The 16,196-nt window shown below is 45.5% G+C and overlaps 1 protein-coding gene across 2 annotated transcripts in view; it reads right to left on the bottom strand.

Annotated features, from left to right (window-relative positions):
* The window catches only part of LOC135821453 (dolichol kinase-like), a 63,039-nt gene that overhangs the window by 30,680 nt on the left and 16,163 nt on the right, over window positions 1–16,196 (bottom strand). Inside the window, exons 4-6 of one of the 2 annotated variants that reach the window (XM_065334498.1) lie at window positions 14,325–14,480; window positions 3,844–4,010; window positions 2,956–3,021 (exon numbers count right to left, since the gene is read on the bottom strand). In XM_065334498.1, coding sequence (XP_065190570.1) covers window positions 2,956–3,021; window positions 3,844–4,010; window positions 14,325–14,480 — 389 coding nt within the window. The remainder of the gene's footprint in view (window positions 1–2,955; window positions 3,022–3,843; window positions 4,011–14,324; window positions 14,481–16,196) is intronic. The other variant, XM_065334500.1, reaches the window with a different exon arrangement.

Here is a 16,196-nt window from a genome sequence, read left to right as displayed (position 1 = left end):
CTGGCAACGGTATCAGCATTGGACCTTGTAGGCGTTTTGAAGCACGCATACGTCGGGATTCGAACAAAAAATGGGAAAAAATTGTATAGCAAGGCGAGCCTGATTTCATTTCGTGCCGCAATTCTACATCAGCTAACAGAACATCAACGCACAATCAACATCATCACGGACAAAGAGTTCCAGCAAGCAAATATTGCTCTAAATGCCTTTATCAAGAAGATGGCAACCTCAAGGAAGTCAACCACAAAGATGCCATTTGTCACGAGGATCAGGCAAAACTAAATTCCTATTTCCTCGCAAACTACGAGACCGACCCTATCGCACTGGCGGAGACGGTGTGGTTTGCAATCACCAAACAGTTTCGTTTACGTGGTCGAGAGTGTCAGTCTGACATGTGTGCGGAGGATTTTGAAGTTTGCCACGACACAGAATTTGGTGAGTACATCAAAATGACAACTTCCATAAAGTCTAAGAACCATCAAGGTTCGATCGGCACATCTGACAGTGTGTCTGATGGGCGCATTGTAAATCCTGCTCACGTCAAGGCATTTAAACTGCTGGTGAGCAAGCTGCCAACCTCGTCATCTGGCAGGACAAGGCTGTTTCAACAAGTCAAGAAAAAAGCTACAACTGAAGCACAGATCTGGTACAATGGCAAGCCTGTTGGCAAGAATACGCTGGGTGGTCTCATGAGAATATTGTCTGTTAAGTGTTCATTGTCTCAACGAAACACCAATCACTCAGTGAGAGCATCCACGATCACTGAAATGTGCCGTCAGAGTGTGTCCCCTTCAACGATAATGGGTGTATCGGGACACAAGTGCCAACAGTCACTAACCCATTACAACAGGCCGTCTGGATGTGACAAGCTCAAGGCAGCATCATTGCTCGACGGCCCAAGCAGTGCAAGCACGACCGACTTACATCCCGAGCTTGCCGGAATCGACCTGGACCTGTTGTTCCAGCCGCCGATGTATTCCGAACCTGTCGCGGCCCAAGCCGTCCAACCTGATGAGTGCCTGGACATCGATGCCCTGATCAGCAGCTGCTCCGCCGAAGAGCTCAACAAACTGGAGACCCAGCAAGGCGCTAGTGTTTTCCAGGTGTGTTCCTATTCTTCGTGTACAATCACGAATCACATCACTATCAATGTTGTAAAGAAATAAACTAATTTTCAAAACCACAAACACGTGTACGTGTACCTCCGCATGCACAGTCAACTGAACTTGAACATGCCTTGTGGGATACATGACCTCACGGCTGACGCCGTTCGGTCATGTATCAGCTGGTATTGCCGTTGTACTCGCTTGTACTCGGGCTGTAAATCATACTTACACTCTGTACAAGACGTTTGCGACTTTTGTTCTATGTTCACAGATAATTTCTTCCGAATTGGTCGAGAACTCACAAATCTAGCGCTTTTGAATTTTGATAAAATACTCGAAATAATCGGATACTCGATCGAATATTATGAATGAGTGATCGATTGGTCAAAATAGATACTCGTTTCACCCCTACTCTAGAACCAAGAAGAGAACATACCCCACAAGAGCGTCAAGAGCTGCTAATCTCCCATATCAGTGTTATCCAGACAGAGTTTCAAGTGGACCTCCTTTTTATGATGCAATGCGTGATGTACGCGTGTTTTCAGACATTTCCGTGGTTGACATTCCGCCATTTGATCATGTACCTACAAAGTCGTGCGAGCAGACATGTGACATGTTGACACCTTGGTACAAGTGGCGGAAATCACATGTACAACATATCGCACAAATTGATGTCTACATGAAGTTCTGTCGGGACACCACTGCAGGCAAGAGTTGAAAAGTCTTGCCACAACCCAAACTGGTCTTCTTCTTCTTCCTCCTGAAGAAGACCAACACTGGCCGACACGTTAAGCTGTGTTCACAACTGGCGCGTGTACGCGTGAAACCACGCGTTTGTGCGTATTTTTGCTGGCTTTTGGGGCGTACGGAAACGCGCCGAAATGGAACTTCCAACATGTTGGAATTTTCAGCGCGTATCAGGCGCGTACCAGCGTACAGGCCAGTCACCTTGACTGGCGGGGTCAAAAAATTAGTACTCGAAGGTGTCGCACGCGCTAAATACGACTCGGATTGCTGTTTCTTGTGAAAGCCTGAGCGCGCGTTTGGGCACGCATGAACAGCAAGCGTACCGCGTACACGCGCCAGTTGTGAACACAGCTTTAGTATCCAGCTCAGTCCCCTCGTTAAACGGTTCGGCTGCTCTCCTCTTGTACACAGACAGACAGGCAGATTTACACGATGGGACTGACGCCACCAGAAAGAGAGGTGTGTGATCCCAAGAGTGTAGTGTATTGATTGTCGCAACATTGTCTCTTTCCATACTGTCTATCATCTGATTGTCGCAGCATTGTCACTCTCCATACTGCCTATCATCTGTATTATAATTATTAATTTATTTATGCGCATGCTCAATGTAAATGAATCAGTCCTTGTCTTGTCCTCCAATGTACCCCTGCGTGGCTTGTAGGCCGAACACAACAGAGAGCATGCCAGCGGAGTGGGAAACCGAAAATCAATTGACACAATGAGCATGCGATCGAGCAGGGCAAGAAGGCACATCCCACCCAGAACATTTTTTAAACATCTTTACAGTTTTTACTACTTTTTCCTCGGTCGTGACCAGTTGTGTGTCCATACCCGATAATTCTCCTAGACTCCATCGAAAATAGTATACAACATGCGTCAGCATCTCTCGGCATGCCATTCCCCAGCCACCTCACGGCAACAGGCTAATTCTGGTATAGCTCGCTGCATAAGCTCCGCCAAACTTTACTTCATAGTTCACACACGGGATGATTTTTGCCATCATGTAAATTCGCTCTCAGCCAGTTAAGCTTATGTCATAGAAGCAGGCTTTCGCTAAATTGAAAGTAAAGCTAATGCCCAACAAGGAAGAATTTGAGCTCACCTCTGCTGCCAAACTACTCAAATTCCTATCATAAACGAACATCTTTGGAACATCCATCAGATGCAGCTGAAAACAAAGAGGACAATACACAAAGTTAGAGAAGAGTGAGGGTGCAAGGGAGGTTAAAAAAAATTCCCATACACCTGCACAGCTAGGTATCCTCAAGGCAAACATGGAACTTGTGGGACCGGTTGTTCTACTGCACAAATGCATTAGTCCGGACCTGGGCAGGGGTGGTATAAAAAATGAAGGCATGTTCGGAAGTCTTAGCAGTGCCCGCCTGCGATGCTCTTTCTGCTCTAAGGAAATTGTCACTCCAAATGGATGACATATGCTGAATTCCAAACCCCCGAGCACAAAGACACTGGAGAAGTTGCTTGTACATTGCAAGAATAATAATCCTTATTTTGAAAAGCAATCTTTCCAATAAGGAGAGGTACATATTTCACTGACATAGCTACTATATATGGGAAAGGGCCCGAAAGTGAAAGTCAAACACATCGGAAAGATAGCAAAAGTTGGCAATGCAGAAAGACAAGGTACAGAGCGGGGGTATGGCAGAGCACAGCAATGCACATGATTGTGCTGTACAGCCGCCATGCCAGCACTCAGAAATTGAGGATGCAAACGTAGTTTTATATCCATCTCTGTCCCCAAGGGCACTAACAACAGCACCCGGAATAATCCAAAGGCAAATGCAGTGCCTAATGGAACAGACATGCACGCACTATACGCACATGTAATTCATTTCGAAGGCAACCTCTGATGTGTAACTAGATGATTTCCCAGACTTGATGACAGCTGCTGCACCTATCCGTATCCATTCTTTGAATCATTGTGCATGCATAATGGCAAAATGGTACCGAACAGCAACATGTTCATACCAACCTGCCTCAAGGTCTGGAGTGAGACATCAAAAAACAGAAGAAAGATGCCCTGTCCAACCATGGCCACTTCTCCAGCGCTGAAGCTGTTCGGCAAGGCCCATAGTAAGAGCAGCACAATTGCAGAGTAACCCCAGAGTGGCACTAGTAACCACAAATAGCCAGGGAGCACTGTACAATTGAAACAAGTACGCATGCACACAAGCACACCCGTGCCCACATGCACACGTTTACACACACACACACACACACACACACACACACACGTTTACACGTTCACACACACACATACACACATACACACACACACACACACATGCACACACGCATGCGCACACACACATACATGCACACACACGCACACACACACACACACAAACGCACACGCACACACAGAAAATTATCTCTGCAATGCCACATCAAAGCTCTTTGGTGATTGTCGCATTGGAAAGATGAGCTCTTCGGCTTTTTCCAAGATATTTACAAGGAAAGCAGAGGCCTCGACACAAGCGCCAAAAGGCCATTTTCGTTTCATCGAGACGACCGTAAAAGCCCGTAAAATAACTGCCTGAAATAAATACCCCCTTCATTCTTTTGACTCTGTGTGTTGAAGTCAAGTCAAGCCCGAAAAACATACTGCCCGAAATAAGTACCGGTACGATGCGCACATGCAGCACGTAGCATGTACATCTACATGAAAATGACTTCTCCACTACACACAAGTCAGGTCCGAAAGTTAGTTCGTGCCCGAAAATCAGTACCCGCCCGAAAGTTAGTACGGGTGTGACCACTAAATTTGAAAGTAAGTACGTACTTATTTACGGACTTTGACGGTAATCGGTTTCACTGACAAAAGCTATGGTTGTACCATGAAGTACCGTTGATCCCCCACCCCCATGTCGCTTCCCTGGTTTTTCAACAGGGGGCGGGAATTAGATCAAGGCTCTATCTAAAGTGCAATACTATGTGCAACTACAAAAAAAGATCAGGCTTGCCTTGCTGGATTGTGCACATTTTCATCCACAGGTATACCTGCACTGGCACATGCGTCAGTTCAACACTGTATGTTGACGTATACGCTAAGGTCGCTTCACAGGTAGAAATTCGACAGGGGACGGGAATTAGAGAGAGGGGGGGGGGGGGGGTCTACAGTACGGAGAGCCTGCTTTCAGCCAATCAGCGCTCGTCTAGCCACGGTTATCTGAGCCAGTATACAGTGCGTATCGGTTATAGTGTGGTCGTGTAAAAGAATATACTGCCTACAAGAATGAACTCTCAACTCTCATGTTTTCATAATCATAACATGGGTTTCAAGTAGGGGTCAAACGGGTGTACCGGGTACCCGCCCGTTAATCTCAGGTACCATTAGTAAAAGGGTACCCGTTTGTAAAAAAAAGTTGAAAAGTTGGAATTCGATGATCCTATCGTATGCCAAGACTCAAAAAAAGGAGTGCGGATACTCTTTTCCTTTTTCCTGTGCATTCCCGCTTTCGACTTTGCCAGGCAGGAGCAGGCTGAAAGACAGTCGTTCTCTCCACTCTAGTGCAAGTAAAGATCCTCGTACTGAAGGTTTTTTATTGTGATGTGAGAAAATGCAAGACTTAAAACTCGTTCGAGGTGGCAGCTGAGTTACTAGAAAGTTACGATGGTTCTCCGACATCGAACCTGCCACAGTACTTGAAGATGAACTTGTGTCACCAGGCTGAGTGACCAGTTGGAGTGTCACACACGGGGATGTCCGTAGGTGGTAGCTATGATACTGATTGTAGTTTGTTCCTGCAATCGATGAGCTCGGTTTAGTTGAAAAGTAGTTCGAAATATTGCATACAAGATTACGGATTTGTGAAGATTCGTTTCACAAGTTCAACGAGCTAGCACTAGCAGCTAGCTGGCCAGCAGCACATCAGCTGTGTCAGGCACCCCAGCTAGCTATGGGCGCGAACATCTTCTGAATGCGAAGAGTACCAGTTCTCTGCGAACATAGCAAATAGAATTGCGCGAGATCACGGAAGTTTTGCTTAAAGGGGACGTATACCCTGAAATCAAATTTTCACCAGTTGTAGTCTTCGGGGTGCTGAGTCGAATGGTCTTGGTCCGAGGAAGCTGAGACGCTCCCTTCCTCCTTTATTCCCAATCGAACTCGCGCACTTCCACCGAAACTGGGTGACTGCGCCCTACTAGATGGGGATTTGTATGCAAAATGTCACTAAAAGCGCCATTTCGTTCTTATAAAAGCACGGATGACCGCCATTGGCCCATATGTTGTAGTCTTTTGGACGCTGAGTCGACTGGTTTTGGTCCGAAAAGGCTGCGATGCAACGTTCCTCCTTTATTCCCAATCGAACATGGTTGAACAAGCGGTCACGTGCTCCTGCGTACACCAGTCACCTGGTCACCGTGCCTGCAGGGTACAACTTACTAGCCTGTTTGACCTTTTTTGGGTGCAGTCCTGTCACACGAGTTGAACCTTGGTGTGAAAGTTGTCGCCTGCTGGCGCGGTGACCAGGTGATTTGGGCACCCAGGAGCACGTGACCACTTGTTCAACCATGTTCGATTGGGAATAAAGGAGGAACGCTGCATCGCAGCCTTTTCGGACCAAAGCCAGTCGACTCAGCGTCCAAAAGACTACAACATATGGGCCAATCACGGTCATCCGTGCTTTTATAAGAACGACATAGCACTTTTAGCGAGATTTTGCATACAAATCCCCATCTAGTAGGGCGCAGTCACCCAGTTTCGGTGGAAGTGCGCGGGTTCGATTGGGAAAAAAGAAGGAAGGGAGCGTCGCAGCTTCCTCGGACCAAGACCATTCGACTCAGCACCCAGAAGACTACAACTGGTGAAAATTTGATTTTAGGGTATACTTCCCCTTTAACTACTCGGTCCTGGCATGGCTTGAATCACATCGATCTGCAGTTGATTTGCGTACATGTATCAAAATACATGTAGCACTAGGACCATGTACGATTGTAACTGCCTGTGAAGTTATGTACATGGGCAAATGTACGGATGACATTCACTTGGCCGGTTGGAACCTTCATTGCCATAATATTATTATGAGACACGAATCAATTGCGAATCATAATGTGGTATCAAAATACAACCTGAGAATATATACAAAAAAATTATGTGAGAAATGCGCAAAAAAATAATATGGCTGCTAAAGGGTACCCGCTAACCCGCCCGTTAAGAAAATTACCCGGTTCGTTAGTTAAAGGTACACCCGTTTGACCCCTAGAACTTTCAAGTGCACATTTATTCTTACAAGCAATGTTATCGCATAGTAGAATATATCGGTCCTAAGAATGGACTTTGTGTAGCAAAACATGCCAGATTAGTACAAAGTGCATGCCAGATTAGTACGCCTGTCGCCTGTAGTAATAACATCTGTCCAATGCAGTTCTGATCCGACTCGCATTGCAACGCCACATTGTAAGCTTATGTGACTACGAACACCCGCATGTACAGCAGCGATACGTTGCATGCATAATGATGGCCTTCCTACTTCTGCCCACATGCACGTGCTATGTCACACTTGATTTATCGCGTGTAAGAAATATCGGCGACAATAATAGAACGTCGTTTTTCAAACACCCACGCTATAACCGATACCTACTGTGTACATGTATCCCTTGCTGGGTTTATATTCATTTAATTCCCTGTGCATTGGTTCCCAGTTCCCATACCGAATTTGCATGTGGTATCTACTGCATACAAACCCTGCAGCGGATTTTTGTCCATAAAAATTCAGGCCTACCGTTATAAAACGGTCGGCGCGAATTTATTTAAAAACCGACTTTGACGAGTGGGACTATTTTTGTTCAGTGCAATGTTTCTGAACGTGCTGAACTTACCCTGTTTTCTGGTGAGAAAAGATGTGCAGTCGTCAAAAAAGAGCGCTCCGTGAAAGTTGCCTACGCTTTGGAGGAAGAACTTTGCGGACTTCTTATTTCAATTTGATCCATTTTGACTAATTAGCTTGACCTATTCGGATTATCTGGACAAATTTGGCTTTAAAAAAGAAAGCAATGACTGCATACCATATTCAGTTCGCGCTTGCACCTAAATATACATGCAATAGTGTGTACTTGTATATGCACATTCGTACTTGTGTTTAGTATAAAACTGACCTCATTTTCTAAATGTGTTGTGCTTTTCTGCTCAGCGTACCAAACAATACCAAGAACATGAACAAATACTGGCTGTCGGTTTTGAATAACTGGTGCCAAACCAGCAAGAGACGACGCGATCTGACGTGTGACAGCGCAGAAGCCATTCCAAGTGCCTCGGAGCATGCATATGTTGAGTTGTGAACACAAGATGGCCATGCGTATTAACAGAGTAGTTCACAAGGATTTCGCAGTGCAATTCACTGGCAATTGCAAGTGTACTACAGACCAATAAATGTATTCAAGGACCCTGCTTTTAACATGGGCAACACCACTCTAGATGCCGTCATCAAACGTCAGAAACTTGACGGCAGCCAAGCCGGTCCACGATAAGAATGCAATCATCGATCAAGACATGACCACCCTGAATGAGTACTTCACGGATGCCACATCAGACACTACCAAACTGCGAGATGTATGGTTCTGGATGACCATGCACTTCTGTCTAAGAGGTTGCGAGCTGCAAGCGTCGATCACGAAAGACAACAATTGAACATTGTTTCAATTGCATGCCAGACGGCACAGAATATATCCCGCTACACAAATCCCATGTTTCCAAGAATAATCAAAGCGGTGCCAACTCTGCCAACCAAGATTCTGATGGACGAATTGTCAATCTACAAGCGTCTGCAGTTCGATTGCCATTATCCAAGTTACCACCTACATGCTCCCGCCTATTCCAGATACCGCTCAAGACACCGAAGCAAGACTGCTGGTATACGGGCAAGCCGCTTGGTACGAACTCGATAGCTAGCTTATCCAGCAAAGCCCGCCTCACCAAGCTCTACACAACCCACTGCGTGCATGCAACTTGTACCACCACCCTCACCAGCAAGTCTGTGCCTGACCATGTGATTACTCGGAATTCCAAACAAAAGAACCTCGGCAGCCTCCAGTACCACCAGCCCACCGAAACCGTGAAACTCGTTGAGCCACTGCCACATCCAGCACCACCTGCACCGACCCCTACTTATGACACTGATGAACTAGATGCAATATTGGAGGTAGCCTCAGAATCAGAGCTGCAACAGCTGGAGACACCGACAACTGCCGCACAAAGTTCTACCACCATAGCTTCTACGCTAAACTGGCAAGGATCATTCAACTTTGGTACATCTTCCAAATAAAGCAGTTCTCCTCATTTAAAATTATGACTGGATGCGTATGGTACATGTGATGCACATGGCGATATTTGTAAGGATATGTACAGGGCTCTTCAGTTCATGAGTTGTAATCCAACTAAGCAGGAATAGTGGTGTGCTGTTCTGGAAAGTGCGTAGGGGTGCCTGACATAAGTAGGATATGACCCTCGTAGTCGGGTTATACCATATCCTCATATACCGTACTCGCGCGATTAGAGCCCTCTCTTGAATAGTGCCCTATCTCGAAAAGTGCCCCAGTCTCTAAAAGAGCTAGTGAAAAAATAAAGCCCTCTCTTGAATAGTGCCCCCCCCCCCCCGGGCTTGTAACCAAGCACATGTGTAAGTTTGGTGTTCTTTTGCTAATGTTCTTGTCCAATTCATTGCACTGGTGGTTTCAGGATCAAAATCGCAGTTCTTGTTGCCCTTTCTGTTGAGTCGTGATAGTTTACAGTACACTTTAGGCTCTGTTTTTCTTCGCCGATGATTCTTCGGTTTTATGCTGGACGACGTAAATGTAGTACCAGCATTGAAAAAATAGTGCTCTCTCTTGAATAGTGCCCCATCTGTGTTGGACATTGAAAAAATAGTGCCCCAGGGGCACTAATCGCACGAGTACGGTACATGTAAATCCATCCTGCTTCGCAGTCGGGATTTATATTCAGCCGGTATAACCCTCTGACTGGGGTTATATATATATATTATCCTTTACATGTCAACAAACAATGGATCACTCGTATTGTTTTGCAACTCCGAGTTTCATGCACCGTGTGCAATCATCAGGCAAACAATATTCAATGCATAATGGGAATTTAAGGTGGATGCAGGCGGAAACAAGTGTAAGGCTTAGCGGGACCCCTGATATGAAATCAATGGGCTAACTTGCCGGCTGGGAATTGTGTGAAGCTGAGTGCTATATTATTAGGGGTCAAACGGGTGTACCGGGTACCCGGGTACCCGCCCGTTAATCTCAGGTACCGTTAGTAAAAGGGTACCCGTTTGTTAAAAAAAAAAAAAAAAAAAAAAAAAAAAAAAAAAAAAAAAAAAAAAGGTGATCCTATCGTATTCCAAGACTCAAAATAGGAGTGCGGATACTCTTTTCCTTTTTCCTGTGCATTCCCGCTTTCGACTTTATCAGGCAGGAGCAGGCTGAAAGACAGACTTGACAGTTGTTCTCTCCACTCTAGTGCAAGTAAAAATCCTCGTACTGGAGGTTTTTGATTGTGATGTGAGAAAATGCAAGACTTGAAACTCGTTCGAGGTGGCAGCTGAGTAACTAGAAAGTTACGATGGTTCTCCGACATCGAACCTGCCACAGTACTTGATGAACTAGTGTCACCAGGCTGAGTGACCAGTCGGAGTGTCACAAACGGTGATGTCCGTAGGTGGTAGCTACATGTATGATACTTATGGTTGTAGTTTGTTCCTTCAATCGACGAGCTGAAAAGTAGTTCGAAATATTGCATACAAGATTACGGATTTGTGAAGATTCATTTCACGAGTTCAACAAGCTAGCACTAGCAGCTAGCTGGCCAGCAGCACATCAGCTGTGTCAGGCACCCCAGCTAGCTATGGGCGCGAACATCTTCTGAATGCAACGAGTACCAGTTCTCTGCGAACATAGCAAATAGGATTGCGTGAGATCACGGAAGTTTTGCTAAACCACTCTGTCCTTGCATGGCTTGAATCACATCGATCTGCAGTTGATTTGCGTAGTGTATCAAAATACATGTAGCTTGTAGGACCATCATTCTACATGTACGATTGTAAGTTACTGCCTGTGAAGTTATGTACATGGGCAAATGCACGGATGACATTCATTTGGAACCTTCATTGCCATAATAATATTATGATACACGAATCAATTGCGAATCATATAGTCCATCAGCCAGTGGTGCCAAAGTGAGTCCCCTGTTGCACTTACAAATCGAACACCTGGAACTGACATCAATCGACAGCAAAAGCATCACTGAATCCAACCTGCCTACTTTCCCTGGCGAAACTCTTGCACTCCTTTTACAGTGCGCCTTGGAAGTTCGACAAATTTCTTCTTCTTCATCAGCCATTACGAGGTTTTCCATCCGTTTTATCAGGACATCCAATGCGTCTTCAGTGAAAAACGTGGAGTTTTGTCAACGTTTGGTGTGGTTTTCCGTGGCGATCGACCTAAAATCGCGAAATAAATCGCCGTCGATTTGAGCAGAGGTGAGTTGGCTTGGAGCACGTACAGATTCAAAAAATATGTGTACATGCGCACCGGGAAGAAGATGAAGATGCTCACCATTTTCAAATAACTAATTCAAAAACTACATGACTATTGGCAAGAGTGGACTCTTGCTATTGTACTGCAATTGTTGTAGTTACTTGTTTGCAACTACAATGGTATCAAGTAGATAATCAAGCGAGGTACACAGGGATTGATGGCTGATCAAAGCCCACTGAAGGGACCAGCCCGAGGGCTTTGATCAGTCATCAAGCCCGACTGTACCTCGCTTGAATATGCTTCAGACGATCCCCAACAATTTTTTTGATTTTGAATTCAATCGCTTTATTCTTTGGGTGATCTCGAGTGTGGTAGATAGTACTTCGAAGTAGCACAACTGTAACTGTACTACTACCTGGTTGCAACATGTTCAAAGCAGCCTTGCCATTATTTCAACTGTTTGCTGTCAGCATCCAGAGCCATGGCGTTTGCTAGTTGGTCGTAATGGAGAAGAGAACTGCAGGGCATTCACTCGATGTACAACATCCATCGCCGCAGATTCCTTACTTTTAGCTCTCCACGTTCCTTATTTTTCCAGGGATCAGGACCTTCCCGGGGTGATTCCATTCAGGGTGGAAGCGTAGATCACACTTTTGTCAAACAGTAAAAACTACGCTTCAAACCTGCTTGACATGGCTCGGGGTGCACACTTCGGAAACCCGAAGGTGGATGATGTTCAATACTAGCTCATTGTAATCTTCCTGAAGGTATGTATTCGGATGCTCAATTAAATAGAACAGTGAAAGAGATGTGTAATGGAACAACACTCTACAACTTTAGTTTAGGCGAACAACAATTTTATTGTAATTTGAATCCAGGCACACGTGTAATACGGAAACTGCAATGGTTTACACTGCAAATCTTCTCGATTTGCAAGATTTTTCCCGTAATTCACAAAAATCTGAAAGTTCATTCCTGAAACGCGCATGGCACTGATTGGAGATTGGGTTTAGGGCACAACAATGGCTGTCGATGAGATGCCAAAAATGGTCACTTTGTCGGCTTCCCCCTGCAGAGCGTGCAAGTCGTTTACTCTTTTTATTTGCGGATTCGGTGTACAGGGTACCTAACCTCCCCATTGAGGCCAAAATCAAGTATTCGATTTCTAAGTGCAACAGGGTGCTTGAATTTGACGACTTCTGAGTTCTTGGCTGATGGACTAATAATGTAGTATCAAAATACAACCTGAGAATATACAAATTAAAATCATGATTTATGTGAGAAATGTGCAAAAAAATAATATGGCTGCTAAAGGGTACCCGTTAACCCGCCCGTTAAGAAAATTACCCGTTCGTTAGTTAAAGGTACACCCGTTTGACCCCTATATAATATTATCCTTTACGTATATACGGAGATTGCATTGATGTATGTACGGACGATTTTGGCAGTGTCCAAATAAATACAGTTATAGTACTGCATGCTTTTGCCACGTACATAGTCTTGCATGTACAAACATTCATAGGCACACATATACACACACACATTTTCACCAAATTAAGACCATTTCTCTAGGTCCCTTTTCGCCCCTGGACCCCTGGCTTATTGGAGGCCCACTTGTGTGCTTATATTTTTTCCGCCAAATCTGGTAGCATAGCATTGGGCCCCTTTGGTCATTCTCATCACTGTGATAGTCAGTATTGTAACAGTGAAACCGGTTAGTCACGATGAAACAAAGATTATCTGTTTGCTTGTGCCGGGGGCTCTACTTTCCTACAAGTAGTATACTGTGAAATTACAGCAAGACTGTATTTTTGAGTTTATCGGCAAAGTAGAGATGAAATTTGAAAATGCGCTTAACTGAATGTCTGAATAGCCTTCTCTAACTTCCTAATAGTATGCATGAGCTTGCAGGGTGCCCGAAACCCGGCCCAATAGTGGCGGGGCAACCGTTCGACCACTACTTCCTATAATCTCAATTTTTCAAATGTTGTCCAAAAGTAAAAATGAGACCATGAAGTCAGAGAGGGTTCCGCTCCAGAGATTCACGGGAAAAAAGCATTTTCAACTTTCATCTCCACCTTGCCGACAAACTCAAAATGCGGTGAAAATTATCCCGAAAAAGGTTGTACCGCCCCAGCCACCTTAAAGCGGGATTCAGAGAAGATTTTTTTGCGAAGCTTGATGCGACGACCGCAAAACCGGGAAATACCCAAATGGCATCCATCCGGATATATCCCGTAGCAGAAAAGTTGTAAAAAGGGGTCAAGAGTTGCTTGTAGATTTGTAAAGGTTGTACCTAGCCACGAGAATACCGTAATGTCACGTATCAAAGCCGGACTTTTTTCCTGTAGTGGTAGGCTTCCATTTGAGCCAGGTATTTCTATGTATGTCAACACTAAAACCAGGCTTATGTGCCACCAGCGCATCTTGAAAATCAGGCTTCTATGTATGACAGGCTATAATACAAGACACTACTGTGCCATGGTGACGTACTCACCTGCATTGAGCTTTGAGCCAAATCAACAAGGCGATGTTGCATCACCGAATTCTTCTGTGAATGGTATTTCGCGAGTTCGCAATGCGCATCGCAAAAATGCTTCCGTGAATCCCGCGCTTTAGGATGCGAAGGCATGCATTCAGTCATGCCCCCCGCCCGCCATGCTTGAACAGGCCAGGCCCTATACTGTAAACTCACTTTTTTTGGTAGGTTCCGTTTGGAATGCCAATAAGTTAGATTCCACATTGGTACTGAAAATTAGGTGGCATGTGCTTTTTCGCACCTCTCAGTCTGTATTACTTTTTTTCTGGCTGTGAAATTCCTATTCATGAGTGCACACTCCAGTGCATTCAAGTATCGGAATGGTGAGCATGCACTTGACAGCACACTAGTGCGGATATCCGCTACACAATAGAATATAGGGCTCAACAACACGAAGTAAAAGTGACACATATCCAGTTGGCCCGTTGACGTACATTGTGGCACAAAGTTCCAGCCAATTGCAGAGAGCACGATGCTGGCCATGACAACAATACCATAGTTGTTAGGTGGAGGAGCCATAAGACATACTGTTGATAACATTGTCATCAAACTGCAAGCTGATGCCACGCAGACGTAGTAGTAGAGGATGTCTGAAAAAACCAAATGAGTTGAGAAGCATACAGTTACACTTTGCACTGTATCACAGTGTCACATCAGGTAATTAAGGTAGCTCAGGCGTATATCACGAAAAAACCACTTTCTGTCCGATTTTGGTCAAACTTAGTGCGATGCAAATAGCAAGAAAAATTCAATCATCTTTGGGACAATTTTGATTATAAATATTAAAATTTCAAAGCATTTGGGCACCATATCGAATCGGGGTTGGGAATACCAGTTTCGTCTCCTTACACAGAAGCCTGTACTTTCAACCAGTGTATTTTTGCTGAAAATCTACCTTGACATGTTCTGATACTATGGGAATTACTGACATGATCACATGAAGCAACAGATGATGGTTGGAAGCATTTTATATATTTTTATTGTTCCCGTAGCTATGCAGAAGACGTTACTTCAGTAACGTCTGGCGCTAGCCAGGGTCCACACAGCTTTAATTTGGTGTTTGTGTGTTTGTGTGTTTGTTTGTTTGTTTGTTTGTTTGTTTGTTTGTTTGTGTCACGCCTGGCGCTATCCCGTATCTGTCCCGTATCGGTCCCGTATCTGTGACTACAAAGGCTCTACAGGATTGTACATAACAGCTGTCCACAATATTTGCGGGCTCCTGTATCTGTCCCGTACCGTACCAATATTCGTCGTATTATGCATGGGGAAAGCCATCCTCTCCATCACGAATGACGAAATTCAACGTGCAGCCGGAAGTCTCCAACTATGTGCTGGCCAAGACGGAGGTGTGGAAGCAGCCATTCACGCCATGAATGACCTCCATCAGCTGGATGACACGGAAGCAATCCTACTGGCTGATGCAACTAATGCGTTCAATTGTCTGAACAGAGAAGTATGCATGCGGAACATCCAACACACCTGCCCGTCCTTAGCTCCGACAGTCATCAACACATACAGAGAGCCGGCCAATCTGTTCGTGAGCGGTGAGTGTATCAAGTCCAGCGAAGGTACCACCCAAGGCGACCCGGTCGCTATGACGATGTACGCTCTCGGTGTTCTCCCCCTCATCGAAGAAGCAGCAACAGACGGTGCCACGCAGTCTTGGTTTGCGGATGATTCTGCCGCAGGAGGCAAGTTGCAAGCAGTACGAATCTGGTGGGATCGCCTCAACGAGAGTGGTCCATCATACGGCTATTTCCTCAACCCGACCAAGTCTGTTCTCCTTGTCAAGCCACAGTTTCTGGATGAGGCCACCAGCATATTTGCTGGAACTGGAATTGACATCCGCACAGATGGATGTCGGCATCTGGGAGCCGCGCTTGGCTCAGCAGAATTCTCCCGCTGCTTTATGGAGCGCAAGGTTCAATCCTGGGTAGAGGAGGTGATGTCGCTCAGCACTATTGCTTCGTCACAGCCCCAAGCTGCATATGCAGCGTTTGTTCACGGCCTGCGAAGCAAATGGTCCTTCCTGTCTCGAGTCATGGCTGACCTACATTTGTACATGCAGCCGTTGGAGGATTCCATCAGAAACAAGTTCATCCCCGCTCTTTTAGGTGGCAGAACCGTCAACGATGATGAGCGACAGCTTCTGGCTCTGCCTTGTCGACATGGTGGTCTGGGGCTCATCACACCTGCCTCCCTCGGGGCCCAGTACGCCCACTCCAAGACCATCGTTGGCCCCCTGGTGCGGCGCATTCAGCAGCAGACTGCCACGCTTGGCGATGCCCTGCAGGAAGTGCAGAAGA

The sequence above is a fragment of the Sycon ciliatum genome, chromosome 1, assembly GCF_964019385.1.
Source record: "Sycon ciliatum chromosome 1, ocSycCili1.1, whole genome shotgun sequence".
Lineage (NCBI taxonomy): Eukaryota > Metazoa > Porifera > Calcarea > Leucosolenida > Sycettidae > Sycon > Sycon ciliatum.
The sequence above is the reverse complement of the archived record's forward strand: the minus strand, read 5'-3'. Positions and strand labels throughout refer to the sequence as shown.